At 42.8% G+C, this 17,066-nt stretch overlaps 1 protein-coding gene across 3 annotated transcripts in view; it reads left to right on the top strand.

Annotated features, from left to right (window-relative positions):
• The window catches only part of LOC139537388 (kinesin-like protein KIF2A), a 51,243-nt gene that overhangs the window by 9,404 nt on the left and 24,773 nt on the right, over positions 1–17,066 (top strand). For 2 of the 3 annotated variants that reach the window (XM_071338644.1, XM_071338626.1), the window contains exons 1-2: positions 11,116–11,315; positions 12,733–12,827. In XM_071338644.1, the coding sequence (XP_071194745.1) occupies positions 11,252–11,315; positions 12,733–12,827 (159 nt within the window). In that variant the 5' untranslated portion in view covers positions 11,116–11,251. Of the gene's footprint in view, positions 1–11,115; positions 11,316–12,732; positions 12,828–17,066 lie in introns of those variants that run through there. The other variant, XM_071338634.1, reaches the window with a different exon arrangement.

Below are 17,066 nucleotides of genomic sequence, written 5' to 3'. Positions count from 1 at the left end.
CTCTGCGATGGTATTGATCCTGTGTTTTAAGACCTGGCTGCTAATGGATGTCTAGACACATCACGGTTCACACTGCAGCCACGGCCAGTATAGTGTGTGTGTGTGTGTGTGTGTGTGTGTGTGTGTGTGTGTGTGTGTGTGTGTGTGTGTGTGTGTGTGTGTGTGTGTGTGTGTGTGTGTGTGTGTGTGTGTGTGTGTGTGTGTGTGTGTGTGTGTGTGTGTGTGTGTGTGTGTGTGTGTGTGTGTGTGTGGATGTGTCACAGTGTAAAGTAACTAAAGTGCTCTTTTCAATCAGATCCGCTTTAGCCGACATCTGCATAGTGGTTGTTTTGATAGAGGTGGAACTGCATTAGAGCTGTCAAATGCTCATGTGGCTCCCAGCATTTGACCTAAAGCGCACATTGCCATTGGCTGCACGGAGTCACATTAACAGAAATCCCATTTTTTACAAGTTAGAACACTTGAGATGTAATCTACAGCTTGATTAGGCTGATAGATATCCTCATTATTTTGTTGAATGATTTTTCAATTTGAGCGTAATTATTTCTATATACTGTAGCCTACACGGGTGTCTGCTATCGCAGGTTAATGCTTTATCTGATTGAATCTAGGCCTGGGGTATCTGTACTTCACTTTAAAGCTGCAACATGTAACTTTTTGGGCGACCTGACCAAATTCACATAGAAATGTCAGTTATATACCTGTTATTCTCATTGCAAGCAAGTCTAAGAAGTGGTAGATCTGTTTTATGTGCGCTATTTCTATGCTTCCCGTTCATAAGTTTGTTCATCTTTTACTTCCAGTTCTGTACACCAGCTTCAAACAGCTGAAAATACAATATTCTGGGGTTATTGAAAATATATTTCATATCAGTGTAGATGGTACAATGATTCTCTACGCTGCTTGTTTTGTCACATAAATTGAAATTAGACACTATTAGAATTTTAGCAACCAGGAAATGGAGGAGCGACTTCTGCATATTACACTTTTACTCCACTACATTCCTAAAGAAAATATGTACTGTCTACTCCCATACATTTTCCCTGACACCCAAAAGTACATTTCAAATGCTTAGAAGGACAGGCAAAATGTCCAATTCACGCACTTCAAGAGAACACATGGTCATCCCTACTGCCTCTGATCTGGCGGACTCACTAAACACAAATGCTTTGTTTGTAAATTATGTCTGAGTGCTGGAGTGTGCCTCTGGCTTTCCGTAAATTAAAAAGAAACAAGAAAATCGTGCCATGTGGTTTGCTTAATATAAGGAATTTTAAATGATTTATAGCATTTACTTTTGACACTTAAGTATATTTAAAACCAAATACTTTTTTACTTTTACTCAAGTAGTATCTTACTGGATGACTTTCACTTTTGCTTTTCTATTAAAGTATCATTATTTTTACTCAAGTATGTCAATTGGGTACTCTGTGTGTGTGCGTGTACGTGTGTGTACACTCGTTATACTGTTTTTGTGATTGAATTGTGTTGTTTGGTGCATAGCATCCTATTTCAGGACGAGAAGACTCTTTGTCCTCATTCAGCACAATTTCAGAATTTAGGAGAGGAGCAACGAGGAGAGGAGCAGAGAGGAAAGGAGAGGTGCGGAGAGGAGAGGAGCAACGAGGAGAGGAGAAACAAGGAGAGGAGAGGAGCAACGAGGAGAGGAGCAACAAAGAGAGGAGCAGAGAGGAGAGGAGCAACAAGGAGAGGAGAGGAGCAACGAGGAGAGGAGCAACGAGGAGAGGAGAGGAGCAACGAGGAGAGGAGAGGAGCAACGAGGAGAGGAGAGGAGAGGAGAGGAGAGGAGAGGAGAGGAGAGGAGAGGAGAGGAGAGGAGAGGAGAGGAGAGGAGAGGAGAGGAGCAACGAAGAGAGGAGCAGCACTGGTAAAAACATGGGGGAAAGAAAGGAGAGGAGAGGAAGCTAATCACATTCACAACCTTGGCTTCAATCCAAATCAAAGATGGTGGATGGGGGCTGTGTTTCCATGACAACCTCTCTGCCTGCCCCGGCCAGCGATTACATTTTGGAGGGTTAGCTGAGCTGAGCTGAGCTGAGCCTGGGCCCAAACGTGAGCAGCATAGATGAACACAGAGTGAACAGATCAGCACGTCAGAAACCTTTTCACCTGCAGACTGGATCAACAGGAGCTGTCCCCTGGGAGACTGAAGGCTGATGTTCCACTGAGATATACTGAGGTCATTGGTTTCTGCATGAAGTGGCGTATTGTGGCAATTTCTCCAACATGATGTAGGATCTTAATTTGATCACACAGTATTTCACTTTTCATGTAGCCTACTTTTGGCTAGCTAATAACCTAATCACCAGTCAAGCAACATTATGGACAAAATGTTCAAATCTTGTTGCTGTAGGATTATTCTGCTGTGACATATAGGTCAAATGAAGATCCTACATCTGTATATGAGTGTCTACTACAATATACCTGGTAACATACTGTTGCTTTTTATTACCTACTGAGTCACCAGAAAACTCTCAAAGGTAGATGGCTCTGGCTGCCTTTCAGCATTTAACAACACTGACAGTTTGCAATATCTCAATCCTGTCCTCACAAAACATTCCCTTGCCAAGCAATAGTCTAGAATAAAGCCCAGAACATTCTCCCTGTGTCATGTAAACTTTACTTCAACAGGTCTCTTCCTACCACTTAAAACTATAAATCATTTAAAAGCAGAAACTGTCATTTCAATTGTGGAGTGTGTCTGGTTCCGCCAGAGAGGAGTTGGAAAATGGCTGCTGCACCACATGAAGAGGACATTATACTTTCTCAATAGAGATCCTCAGTAGAATAAAATCCATCTCTCCTCCCACTATCTGTAATATCCATCTTGGGTAGTGCTGTCAGGGCTAACCATACATGCTAATGCCTACAAGCACACCTGCCGTGGGCTCTGATCACAGTGTCATCAAATTGGCCTTGGATCTACAGTACAGGAGGGAGAGATTCCCTGAGTATTCCAGACATTCTATCATATATTTATAATATACTTAGAATGATATTTCTCTGGATTCTATATGCTCCTCCTTGGGGGCTGCCTGGGGAGGGATAGCTGGATTCATAGGATTACAGTCGTAAGGTTAGATTGATATTCTATTCTCTTTAATGTGCTGTGGAAATGAATGGGAGGGACGGTTGTATAGCAGGAGATAGATGGATCTCATGTAAGATGAGCTGTGCATATTCACAGCGGACTTGACGAGATTTAGATAGATGGGGTAGGCGGACAGAGCAGGAAGGAGGAGGGAGAGGTAGAGAGAGGAAGGAAGGAACTTGATGAGTTGAAATAGCTTGTATAGCCTACCTGAGGAGTGGTGTCTGTTGTGTGACTATTTATAGTCTAGCTTTGTCTGAAACAGAACATTTCAGTGCCAACTGCCAAGCCATTGGCAACAGATTGAAAACCCTTATAACTTTGCCATGGCTCACAATTCAATCCTACTGTTTTCTTACCATATGGCTGGTGCTGCATTTACATCTGTGGTCAGCACTTTCTCACTTGGTATAAAGGCCCCTCTGTAGTGTAGAAAACCTTTGAGTAGATGTGTGTGCGTGCGTGCGTGCGTGCGTGCGCGCGCATTTGTGTGGGGAAATCAGTCAGTGTGGTTAGGAGCATCCTCTATAGGTCATGCACTGCAACTGCAGGAAGCCAGTGGCACCAGATGGTTCAGTGCTCTTCATCACTTGAGAGGTAGGGAGCTGGTTGGTTATTAATTACAGTAGGCGGCCATCTTTAATCTGGGTATATGTAATTCATGGGTGACTCTCTGACTCCGAGGACAAGGCCCTGAGAAGCCCATCAGCCATAAATACAAAGAGAGACAGACAGGCCATGGGTTGACGGCCCTCTGTCTGATCGTCAGTCATTCTTTGAAGATCATCTTTTAACTTGGATTACAGACTTCCTCTTTTTTAAACACAGGTCTCTGTAACTCTGTGTGTAATCGCTATCCTCCCATAGACCTCATGTTGGATATGCCGTTGTCTCCCTTTTCCCTATTTCATTGTTTTATTCATGTGTTTTCATACCCGGTGCATTAGTTTGAGGTTCTGTGTGTTATTTATCATGACTTGTCTTAGGAGTGTAACTTTGTTTGAGTCCTGATTCTTATAATGCACATGGAGCTGTGGGATGTGTGTGACGTTGCCAGCACAGACTCTTCCACACACCAGTAGCGACGCTTCTCTGTGTTATGTGAGTTTGTGGCAACCGAATGCACTTGAAAAGGTAATGAATTATTCCTCAGTGACGATCTGCACTTTGATTTCTTCTTAATCGGTCTGAAGTTTGCCGTGCTGAAGTTTCCTAACACAACAACACATACGTTTTTCATAAAGGCAGATCACAAGAATGCTGTACGGAGTAAGACGGCGGTGACATATTTTGCGCTGAATACACACCATGCATATCTCATCAAGAAAACAGTCGTCTCCCCAGCTTTGTGGATGCATGTTCGCCGAGGATCTGGGAGCGATCAAGAAGTGTTCTACCGCTGTAAGATGTGAGAATGTGATCTTGTTCAGCTGAGAGGACCATTTGCTACAGTACAGTTTTCATTGGCCCATCTGTATACAGGCCTACTGTATTGTATCGTCTAATGTACCAGGCGGAGTCAGTACAGTACAGTTTTCATTGGCCCATCTGTTATACAGGCCTACTGTATTGTATCGTCTACTGTACCAGGCGGTGTCAGAGGAAGGCCTAAAAAATTGTCAAAGACTCCAGTCACCCAAGTTAGACTGTTCTCTCTAATACCGCACGGCAAGCGGTACCAGAGCGCCAAGTCAAGGCTCCTTAACAGCTCCTTAACAGCTTCTACCCCCAAGCCATAAGACTTCTGAAAAATGTATCAAATGGCCACCCGGACTATTTACATTGACACCCACCCCCTTTGTTTTTACACTGCTGCTTATTATCTATGCATAGTCACTTTACCCCTACCTATGTACAAATGACCTTGACTAACCGTACCCGCACATTGATTCTGTACCGGTACCCCCTGTATATAGCCTTGTTATTGTTATTTTATTGTGTTACTTTTTATTTTTAACTTTAGTTTATTTTGTAAATATTTTCTTAAAACTGCATTGTTGGTTAAGCATTTCACGGTAAGGTACCTGTTGTATTCGGTGCATGTGACAAATACAATTTGATTTGATTTGACTGACTTTTGCTTGAGAAGTACTCTTTAGTCTAAGACAACTTGACCAGAGATGTCAAATAATGTTTTATTATTTAACCTTTATTTAAATAAGAACAAATTCTTCTTTACAATGACAGCCTAGGAACCGTGGGTTAACTGCCTTGTTCAGGGGCAGAATGACAGCGTTTTACCCTGTCAGCTTGGGGATTCGATCTAGCTCGGGGATTGGATCTTTCAGTTACTGGCCCAACGCTCTAACCACTAGGCTACCTGCCACCCCAACTTTTCTGAAACCTGTTTGGAACCCTTCATAGTCTGACTGAACACAAAATAATTTCTTCAATGTACCTGTATCTATTCAATGTTATAAACTGGGTGGTTCGAGCCCTGAATGCTGATTGGCTGCAAGCTGTGGTATATCAGATCTTATACCATGGGTATGACAAAACATTTGTTTTTACTGTTATAATTATGTTGGTAACCAGTTTATAATAGCTATAAGGCACCTGTTTTTGTTGGTATATGGCCAATATACCATGGCTAAGGGCTGTATCCAGGCACTCCGTGATGCGTTGTGCATAAGAACAGCCCTTAGCCGTGGTAAATTAGCCATATACCACACCCCCTCGTGCCTTCTTGCTTAATTTATTAATGTGGCAATATAATAGCATCTGGTGATGGTAACGTTCATGACAGATTCCCCACTACAAACACACTACTCGCACACATCTCTTCCTCCCAGTCCCCCCTCTTTTTACTGTCATCCCCAGCAGTTTGTCACCATCACACCATTCCATTGATTCCTATTGTGACAGCTCTGTGCTCCACTGACAGAGATTCACATTGGTTCTGAGCGTGGCCCCGCGTGACAATCTGAATGGCACGCCCATTTGGTGAAATATATATTTTCAAATAAAAATTGACAAAGAAATGTAATCTGGGTTCAGGGGACGGCTCCTGCATCATCACGGGAGACAATTAATTGCTACCCGTATGGTGACGGTGTGAGACAGATATTGAATAGCTCAGATAATGGCTTTATCATCTAACCATGAAGTGGCCATATTGAAATAAATGACAAGAAGCAGTATGGCAGGCCGGGCATGAAAAACACAGGAACACTCTGGCTGAAAGATAAAGCACATTTGCTGCCTCTCGGACAAAACATCGATTGAAACATGTTGAGAAACACAAGGAAGATCAACTGACAAGATACACATTTTCCAGCAGTTGACAAGTCTCAGTAGTCAAATTAACATTGTATATGAGAGAGAGAGGGAGAGAGAGAGAGAGAGACCACTGTTTATAGTCTATGTAGCTGATATGGGATATGTGAAAAGTCTGGCTGCATTGGATTAAAGTTCCACTCCTGTCTTGCATCTCATAGGGCTAGTTTAGATATAACCGGTTCTGTTTGAGGTCATGTATTGAGTCATTGTAGAGGTAAAGGAGAGCACCATGACTGCAGAAAGTCCCTCTTACTGACACAACTAGGTCTCATACGGTCGTTAGGAAGCCAAGGATCATCTGCTTGGTATCATTACAGAGAGTTTGAGACATGACGAGCGTGAAAATAATTCATGAAACGGGAAAATGTTTGTTTGTCAAACTCAATGTAGAGATAGATATTTGTTATGGGGGGACAGGGAGAGGAAGAATACAGAAATCACAGGCTGTAAGGTGTTAGTAGAGTGAATAGGCTACATGTTATTGTCCTTAATGACTAGTAAACTCTGTAAAGAGTACTAGTATAATGAGAATATGAAACCATATTAATGAGTGAAGTGGATAATGAGCGCCTCCATCTGAAAATACCGTAGACAAGAAAACCATCTATTTCTGCCACTCTCCTATAGAATCCCCTTTAGATTGAATTCTCCTGGACCTTTAGATTCACACAGGCCTCAGGAGGGACAGCCTATGAAAACGTAATGAGCAAGCATCACAGTGGTGGGAGACTGTGTGTGTGTGTGTGTGTGTGTGGGGGGGGGGGGGTACAGCACGCTATCCCAGAATGCACTTCAAAGTGATGCATCCTGTCCCAAGAGGTCTCCTCACCCGTTTCCCCTTTCACGCTCCTCCTCCTTTTCGCCCCCCCCCCACCTAACCTCCTCCCCACCTCTCCTCCTTCCCTCTCTCCTCCTCCCTGTCCTCTTTGTGTCTTGGTGAACGTACTAATAGACTACTATCCCAAAACCCTAACCATAACCCTAACCCTAGCTTCATGTCTACACCCCTACTCAACCCTAACTAGCCAAAACCCTAACCCCTACCCTTACCTTAGCTTGATGTCCACACCCCAGCCTAACCCTAGCAAAACCTTAGCCCAAGACAAGAAAACAGTTCAACTACTCATATGTGATTCCCAAGATTACATAAATACTAAAACATATAAATCCCAATTTAGAACTTCTACCCTGAAATTGGACTCCATAGAGTTTGGTTGAAAATACATTTCCTATTAAAAAGATGGATGGGTATAGGATATGAGGGGATACAGAGGATATGTAGTCTAGCTATAAGAGTACATCAGATATATGCAGAACTTTCTTCTTTTTAATGACGTGTGTAACAAAGAGAGGACAGGAGCGATAGAGTGATAGAATATAGAGGAGGGGTAGCTCTAACAGCCGGTGTATCCCTGGGGGGATGTTGCGGCTCCAGTGAACAGGACTAAGGGCCCATCGCTGCCAGAAACCATTAGACACAGAATCTGTTCCCCTGCCTCTGCTCCCAACATAGAACTACATTAGAATGGACATTCCCATTGTAATCAAGGTTCTGTGGCCGGTATGTGCATAGTAGTCATTCTATTTCTATGGCTCACAATGTCCACTAAGAACACAGAACACTGAATGTTGGTTGTAATGCTCCTCCCTCCTGACTGTTCTGTCCAGCTCAGATCTACTGCCATGACAATGGTAATTAGCACTGGGATGTCTGCCATGTCACAGCATGCACGCACGCACACACATGGAATGTGGAGTGAGGAAGCCATGCCCGGGTTATCTTGGAGCCAGCTATCTGCATGCCAGACCATGGACAGACAGTGGAACGGCATGACAGGCCTTTATACAGTTGCAGCCATGTTGAAAAGCAGAGTCTCTAAGGAAATTAATAATGAGGATTCACCATTAGAGCTACGCAGGCCTAAGCAAGGCTGACATGCTTTCATTTAGATGGGCATTCTGTAAGAGAGAGAGGGGGGGGGACAAAGAAGTAGAAAGCATTGCTTTAGCTTGTGAGAGCGTACACACTCACTCAGTCTTGGCTGCACAGTGGTAATGGCAATACTGAAAATGCCAGGGTTAGTGAGCATAGACTTAGACATGACTGCAGCCCTGGAGGGATGGATGGAGGTACCGGTATACGACATTTCCCTATTACAGCTTGAGAGCGAGGCCTGTGCTATTACAGTGGGGAGTGAGGAGTGGAGAGGAGGCTGAATGAGGGGTGAATTGAGCAATCTCCAAATCCTCCTCAGCCCCCTACAAAGGATCTCCATTTGCACTGTCTGCTTGCATCCTGAATTATCCATGACTGCAAAATAGACTCCCAGCGATCGCTGCCTGCAGTACATGAGATATTGGTATGTAAAATAATGCGAATGATCTCCAAATTGCCTATGCATGGCAGGCTGCTCTGGGCTTATGGGCTTACAGTTCAGTCACTGTGTCCTACTGACCAATGAGTTTGGGGAAGAGGTATTTCTATGGCGATGATAATGTAATAAATATGACTTGGTGCCAATGGGGCTATTTGTTAAGTACTTCCTTTGATCGTAGGAAGAATCATATCTATTTTGGATATTGTACACCCACACACTCCATACACACACACATTCCCCCAAAACGCACACACAACGGCACACTCACCGGCACCCACACCCACATAGTCTCCACACACACACACACACCCACATCCCCCCCAACACGCACACACACACACACACAAACATACACACACACACACACACACACACACACACACAGTCTCTCTCTCCATACACATCCACCCCTATACACACAAACAAAGAACAATCATCAAACACCATCAAGCTGTACTATGTCCATCTTAATCCAGTAGGAGACAAAGCAGACAGACAGAAGGTAGTCCCTCACAGCTGACAGCGAGGGACGTGGTTGCTGGGGAAACAGATAGGCCAGACAACGATGGCCGACACCTTGGGGAATGGATGGGCCCTCTGGATTGACAGGAAGAGAGATGCAGGGTGTGTGTGTGTGTGCGTGCGTGTGTGCGAGTGAGAGTGAGCGAGAAGAGAGGCAGGCAGCTTCATTCATCTTTTGGAATGGATTGTGGTTCTGTCTGTGTAGGAGTGACAGCTGCAGCTCAGGGCTGGGTAGAGGGACAGTGTTACTGCTGTTAGTTTCCCTGACAGATGCCTCTGCATATGTGAGACACTGTGAATGCATTGTCATCATCCTCATCATCATCCTCACCATCCACAGAGTGACTAACAGTGTGTCTGTTCTGACTGACTGTATGGATGTCTGACTGGGATTAACTTGTGTTTGACCTATATTAATGAGTTGTATTAGATTTAGAACATCACAAAACGATCCAACAACTCACCAAACTATACCTTTCTTCAGCAACAAAAAGTGAAACGTAAAATACCACATGAGAAATACAAATGAAGGACCTGTTTTAAAAAGTTCAATATGCATCCCTCCGTTCTCACTTCCTTGCCAGAATCTTCCAATCAAATAGGTGAGATTAGGATGCGTTTATAAAATATTAAAATAGGGCCCATGTGAGAGATGCCTACTAGATGGCCCTCTGCTGCCATGGTATGGTCCAAGGTGGGAATGACAAGATGGGACTATACCTCTCGCAGGTTAGCGTTTTTTGTCATGAATCTTGTTCTGGAGGCAGCTCTGCAGCGTGGTCAATAGCTGGCACAGCCACAAAGTAATAAAATCTGATTTTAAACCTAACCCTAACCACACTGAAAACCGTAATTCCTAACCCTAAACTTCAATTAAAACCAAAAAGCACATTTTTGTTTTCATGAATTTAGCCAATTTTGACTTTGCAGTTGGTCTAAGGCTAAATTGCGCAGTTCTGCCTCCAGGACAAGACTCAAGACAATAAACGTCAACCTGCACAACATACTGTATAGTCAGTTTATAATGGCCCCAATCAACTTTCTCTTCTGTTGGGCTTAACTTGATGAAAATAAGTAGACTTACTTATCAATTCCAATAGTCAATTTTCTGTGGAAATCTTAATGTATAAGTGGGGTTGGGAACAACTTGATCTAGAAAAAAAGTTTTAACAAACTTGATGACAGAGTTGTGGTACTGGTGTTTTGCTTCTTCTACAATGTGATTATTTGTAGATTCCCATAGGGAGGAACAATGGTGCATTCTAAGACCATGTCTGTAATGACAACTGCATCACTGATTGAGATGCAGACACACTGTTCTTCCGATGCAGCTATGGAGAGGCATATCATCCAGACTTGTTTTTCAGAATAATAAAGTGCATGTGAAATCAAGAGGAAATTAACATTTAGCCTAGTACAATAATAATATCACAATCTAAACAGAGCATTTAACAATCATGTTGACCAATTTAGCATATATACAATATGCATATAATAATATATGTGCATATCATAATTATTTAAATTGTAAACCTTTAAAATAACAATATTACATACTTATAGACTATTATACTCTCAATCATTGGTTATAAAAGGTGAATAATACGCATTTATAGAATTAGGCAAGTCCATATAAGCCTCTTATCTTGCAATATAGTAAGCGTGCTGCTTTTTCACTCAAATGCACATCAACAGAACATTGCATAAATATTATAATTGCAGCTAGAAGACAAAAGCACAAATAGCAGCCAACTGGCTTCTTGGATGCTTCGGTTCTTTAGCGTTTTCTCGGTTCTGGCGGAGGGTAGGTTGTCTTGGCGCGTGCGCACTTCTGTCTCTCCCTCTATCCTCCTGACCTCCTCCCGGTTTCTCTTCTCTGCGGCGCAACTTGGTCCCCCTCCAATTGAACAACTACACACCCATATTACAGCCATACACACACATACTACACACATGAGGGATGGCTGTCGCTGTCTTCGGAAAGATTCTAATCGGCATTTACGTGGAAATCAAACGGAGTGATGGTAAGACAGAGATTTCCCCTTGTCGACCGCTAGCTAGCTAGCTGGGTGAAGATGCATTTTTCATTGAGGCGCTGTCGCGTTAGCTACATCATCTTTGTTGCTTTCAGGCAGCGCCTAGGCAGGCAGGATGCTGAGTTGGATAACTAGCGTAGCAATGGCATGGAGATCTGTGCTCGGCGCTACTGCCATGTCCCTGTCTGACATAGCATCACAGTCTGACATAGCGTCCCTGTCTGACATAGCGGCTGTCAATCAAATTGGTTATTACCTGAATGACGTAGCCTTTAGTGGATGAGGCTAGCCGGCTAGCTAGTAGCAGGGAGGATGCATCCACCTGTGCGGTTATAGGCCGTGCTGGCTGGCTGGCAATGATACTTCATTCATCCGCTATAGCATTTAGCTAACAGGCAAAGTGGGAATAGTCACAGTAGACTGTTCAGCTCTAGCATGCATGCGCTTGTCATTACAGTAGCTTACACTCTCATTGAACAAATATCGGGTGATCATATTGATTTCATTGCTTTGTGATTAGATTACAATGGCCTATCAGATCCACTTCATTGCCTGGGTGTGAGATTATGGGGTGATATGGTGTATGGTGAATACATCTAAGAGCATTTCCAGAATGATGATGATGATGACTTGTGACTGTTGTCTTTGCTCGGATCTGTGCTAGTAGTAGACAAATGTAATCAAACATCAGGACCACGCCCATTGCGCATAGTAGCCTAGTAGTGTAGCTGGCAGTAGCCACTGACTATAGCCTACTAGCTACTACTTTATAAAGTAGGGCTTGCTAGTCTAAAGTGAATAGTATTTGGTTGCTATTTATTTAATTCCCGCCTGTTCTTGCTCTGGGGAAGGACTAGCCAAATACATGCTCTGTTAGTGTTTCAGCAGCAATGAGTATGTCTTGATTGTTTTATTATCTGCAACTGTATGACTATTTCTTATCAAGCAACTGTATGTGACTGTATTTTTGTATGTTTGTTGTAATTTGGACTCATCGCAAAGAGAAGAGCTGTAGCTGTTTAGAATGAGACATTATGGAAACAAACCATTTTGCATGTACAGTAACATAACGAAAGGCAAACAATTTAATGTAGACATGCATAAAAGCTTTTGACAACCAATCAGATCCAGGGCTATTGACACATCGGTCACTGAAGGCCCCTTGCCCATCCTGGCAGATTCTGGCTGGTCTCATCATCCTCTTTGGTCAGTGTGATCTAATGTATTTTGGTCATGGCTGCATTTCAATAGTCAAGAGTCTACAACTGTTTTCTCTCGTCTATGGCAGCCAGGACGAATTCATCATGACGTGGTCACATGGCTGAATGAAGATTTTATGGTTCTGTAGACTGTAGTAGTCTACAATACAGATGTTATCTATATGTTTATAACATGTATCTTGCAGGTCGAATCCACCAGGCCATGGTGACATCACTGAATGAAGATAACGAGAGTGTCACGGTGGAGTGGATAGAGAATGGCGACACGAAAGGGAAAGAGGTACTGTGTGTGTGTGTGTGTTACGCATTCATGTCTGACCCCCTATCAGCTTGTATCAGAAAGAGGATTTACTGCAAATCAGCTTTACTATAGATGCCCTTAAAGTGGAACTGACAACGTTTTAACTACTTTGTAGATATGAAACAAACAGACAATCGTAATACACTACATATACAAAGTATGCGGACACCTCTTCAAATGAGTAGATTCGGCCACACCTATTGTTGACAGGTGTATAAAATCGAGCACACAGCCATGCAATCTCTATAGACAAACATTGGCAATAGAATGGCTTTACTGAAGAGCGCAGTGACTTTCGACATGGCACCGTCATAGGATGCCACCTTTTCAACAAGTCAGTTTGTCAAATTTCTGCCCTGCTAGAGCTTTCCAGGTCAACTGTAAATGCTGTTATTGTGAAATGGAAAAGTCTAGGAGCAACAACGGCTCAGCCGCGATGTGGTAGACCACACAAGCTCACAGAACAGGACCGCCAAGTGAAAATCATCTGTCCTCGGTTGCAACACTCACTACAGAGTTCCAAACTGCCTCTGGAAGCAACGTCAGCACAATAACTGTTCGTCGGGTGCTTCATGAAGTGGGTTTCCATGGTCGAGCAACCGCACACAACCCTAAGATTACCATGCGCAATGCTAAGCGTCGGTTGGAGGGGTGTAAAGCTCGCCACCATTGGACTGTGGAGCAGTGGAAACGTTTCACCGTCTGGCAGTCCAAAGGACTAATCTGGTTTTGGCGAATGCCAGGAGAACGCTACCTGCCGAATGCACAGTGCCAACTGTAAAGTTTGGGGGATGACGAATAATGGTCTGGTGCAGTTTTTCATGGTTTGGGCTCCTTAGTTCCAGTGAAGGGAAATATTAATGCTACAGCATACAATGACATTCAAGAGTATCTATTTATGTAGCAAGCTAAAAATGCGGAGCCTAACGTTTACTAAGTAGCTAGCTGCTAGGAGGATGTCATGTCAAGTCATTGAAGGAGTGGGTGAGTGACTGACGTTTTCGCCTCATATCGTTTTTCGGTGGCTACACAGCTAGAGATACAGGTGTCATTTGGTTAGCTAGCAAGAACTTGAACGACTTATTCAGTTAATTAACATATCTTGCATTCACAAGTTAACTCTGGCTATCTACTCCGATTTCAGAGCACTCTCGTCCGAGTGTGCCAGAGCGTAGAGTAACTGATGAATTTACGAATGCGCACAAAACACCGGGTGAATGTTAATTTTTTAATTTTTAATTTAACCTTTATTTAGCTAGTCAAGTCAGTATGACTGGCACGTCGTTCATACTAGGCAAGTCAATATGTCAGTAAATATAGGCACAAAAACAAATAGTTAGTCACAAACGCTCTAGACTAACAAATAGTTAGTCACAAACGCTCTAGAATTTGTAAACAGCCTAGATAAACAGCTCTGCTAGGGCAAGTAAAATGGTCAGTGAGGTGTTCTTTCATTTGTGCCTGGAAGTAGCTAGCTAGTAAGCTAACCAACTGTAGCCAGTTTGCTTGGGTGCTTGGTTGCAGGAAAGCTGCAGAAGGATGAGTAGGCTACAATTCCCCATCGTTTATCAGTGCAATTTTGACGGCTAACAAGCTAAACATGTTTGAAAGGGTTTATCTATGTTCCTTCGTTAGATTTTAGCTCATCTTGCTCTGGCTAGCATTAGTTGTTGATCTTGTTGATGTACATAACTGAGGCGAGAGAGCCTACATTTTCATGGTTTGATCAATAAGACTGTAACGTTCCCAAATGTAAGAGGACTCCCGTGGTATTGACATAATTATTTGCAGGCCTGTGTGGCAAATGGCTTGTTTGCATAGCATAAAGGCCTACTGTAGCTCTGGTTGGCTATGGTGCACCCATCTGCCTAGACTCCAGTCCTGTACGAGACAGATGTTTTATTTACTGCAGTGTCTAAATGCACGGCCGCTTTCCCACTCTATACTGCTAGAGAATTTTCACAAATGCCTTAGTATACGGAATGCCCAAACATTTTAAGAATGACCATAATATGACCATGTCATATTATTCCTAGGGGTGTATAGGAACAGATCTGAATAAGATTTCATGTTGTTAAAATGCTGTCAGTTCCACTTTAAGTAGTGTGCTTTAGTGTGTGTGTGTCTTGCGATAGACATCATAACACTTTAGATAGGTGAACTGATGGAATCATAGAAATAAAATGATTTATATTAAGAAGCAAAGTGGAAAGCAGCGTTGTCTTGTTTGGAACAATCTGTTGACTGCATTTGACAGAACATCATGTAAACTTACACTGAGTATACAAACATGAAGAATACCTGCTCTTTCCATGACATAGACTGGCCAGGTGAATCCAGGTGAAAGCTATGATCCGTTAGTGATGTCCCTTATTAAATCCACTTCAATCAGTGTAGATGAAGGGGAGAAGATGGGTTAAATATGTTTTTTAAAGCCTTGAGACATGGATTGTGTTTGTGTGCCATTCAGAGGGTGAAAGGGCAAGACAAAAAAATGTAAGTGTCTTTGAACAGGATATGGTAGTAGGTGCCAGGCGCACCAGTTAGTGTCAAGAACTGCACAGCTACTGGGTTTTTCATGCTCAACAGTTTCCGTGTGTATTAAGAATGGACCACCATCCATAGGACATCCAGCCAACTTGGCAAAACTGTGGGAAGCATTGGCGTCAACATGGGCCAGCGTCCCTGTGGAACGCTTTCGACACCTTGTAGAGCCCATGCACCGACTAATTGAGGTTGTTCTGAGGGCAACTCAATAGTAGGAAGGTGTTCCTAATGTTTGGTATACTTACTGTGATTCCTACAGCAAGGAGGAACTGCGCTGCTTGATTGACAGGGGCTGGGCTTTTGTGTGGGAAGCAGCCTCAAGAGGACAGAGGGAGAGAGAGAGACAACAAACAGAGTAAACTATAAAAACGGACATTACACGCTGCTGTGTGGCTCTCTTGCGATATGGACATTGCACATGTCAATATTTAGATTCCGATGTGAATTAGATTAATTGTGCAGCCCTTGTGTGTGTGCGCGTGAGCGAGCTCCTTCACACATGTCTTTTTTAAAACATGGTAGCCTATTTCTCTTCTTAAATGTCACTGGTTAATCAACCTCACTGCACATGAAGCGAAAAAGTGTGACTTTCTCGTCTTCCTGAGTTACGAGATTACTTTATTAGTCCATACAAGACAAACATTTGTCTTCAGCTTTTTTTCACCCAACACCACCAATACGGTGGGGTCTGGAATTATTGGATTCCTTGATAAAGATGAGCAAAAAATACTGTATAAAATAAATAATACAAATACTGAGCTTTTTACAACGGGTGGTTTGGAATTCCCATTGTTAGAGTCTTAAAAAGTGCCATTGTTTATGTCGTTACCCTAGCAACGCACTACTACCACTACTTCTACTACTTGCCTTACCATTATTGGATACCTTGATAAAGATTAGCAAAAAATACAGTATAAAATAGTACTGAGCTAGGCCTATATTGTATGCAAAAAAAACATAGGGGTCAAAATGACTGGATCCCCTGTTTTCAATACTCCAGCACCCTCCCCTTGCGAGGATGACGACAATGAGCCTTTTTCTAAAATGTTTTATGAGATTGGAGAACACATTGGGAGGGATCTTAGACCATTCCTCCATACATAATCTTTCCAGATCTTTTATATCCTTTGTCTGCGCTTATGAACTGCCCTCTTGAATTCAAACCACAGGTTTTCAAGTCCAGAGACTGAGATGGCCATTTCAAAATGTTGATTGTGTGGTCAATTAACTATTTCTTTGTGGATTTTAATGTGTGATTGGGGTAGGGTTGCAAAGGGTCAGAAACTTTTTTGGTAAATTTCCATAATTTCCCCAGACATTTTCCATGGGAAGTTAATTTGGGGAATTTTGCTTAAATTCATCAAAAAAGTTAGCTTATAACACTGAACCTTTTTTGTGGGATACACATAAGGCAATTCTAGGTCTTGTGGCATATTTTGGTTAAACTATCCCCAATTCAATGGAATTGCAACCCTCTGCATGCACAGTGCATTCTTCCATCACATGTGCACTGCACTCTTCCATTACATGTACAGCTGATTCTAAAGATCTTGCACACTAATGAGATGCTATTGAGCCCACTCTACTACACTGTCTGAGCCAAGGACTACATGCTTTCTGGTAAGTTTTGATTACAATACTGGGTGGGGTGAATATATGTTATATGACATA

This window comes from Salvelinus alpinus, chromosome 1 (genome assembly GCF_045679555.1).
Source record: "Salvelinus alpinus chromosome 1, SLU_Salpinus.1, whole genome shotgun sequence".
NCBI classification, from domain to species: Eukaryota; Metazoa; Chordata; class Actinopteri; order Salmoniformes; family Salmonidae; genus Salvelinus; species Salvelinus alpinus.
This window is presented reverse-complemented; position numbering and strand designations above follow the sequence as displayed.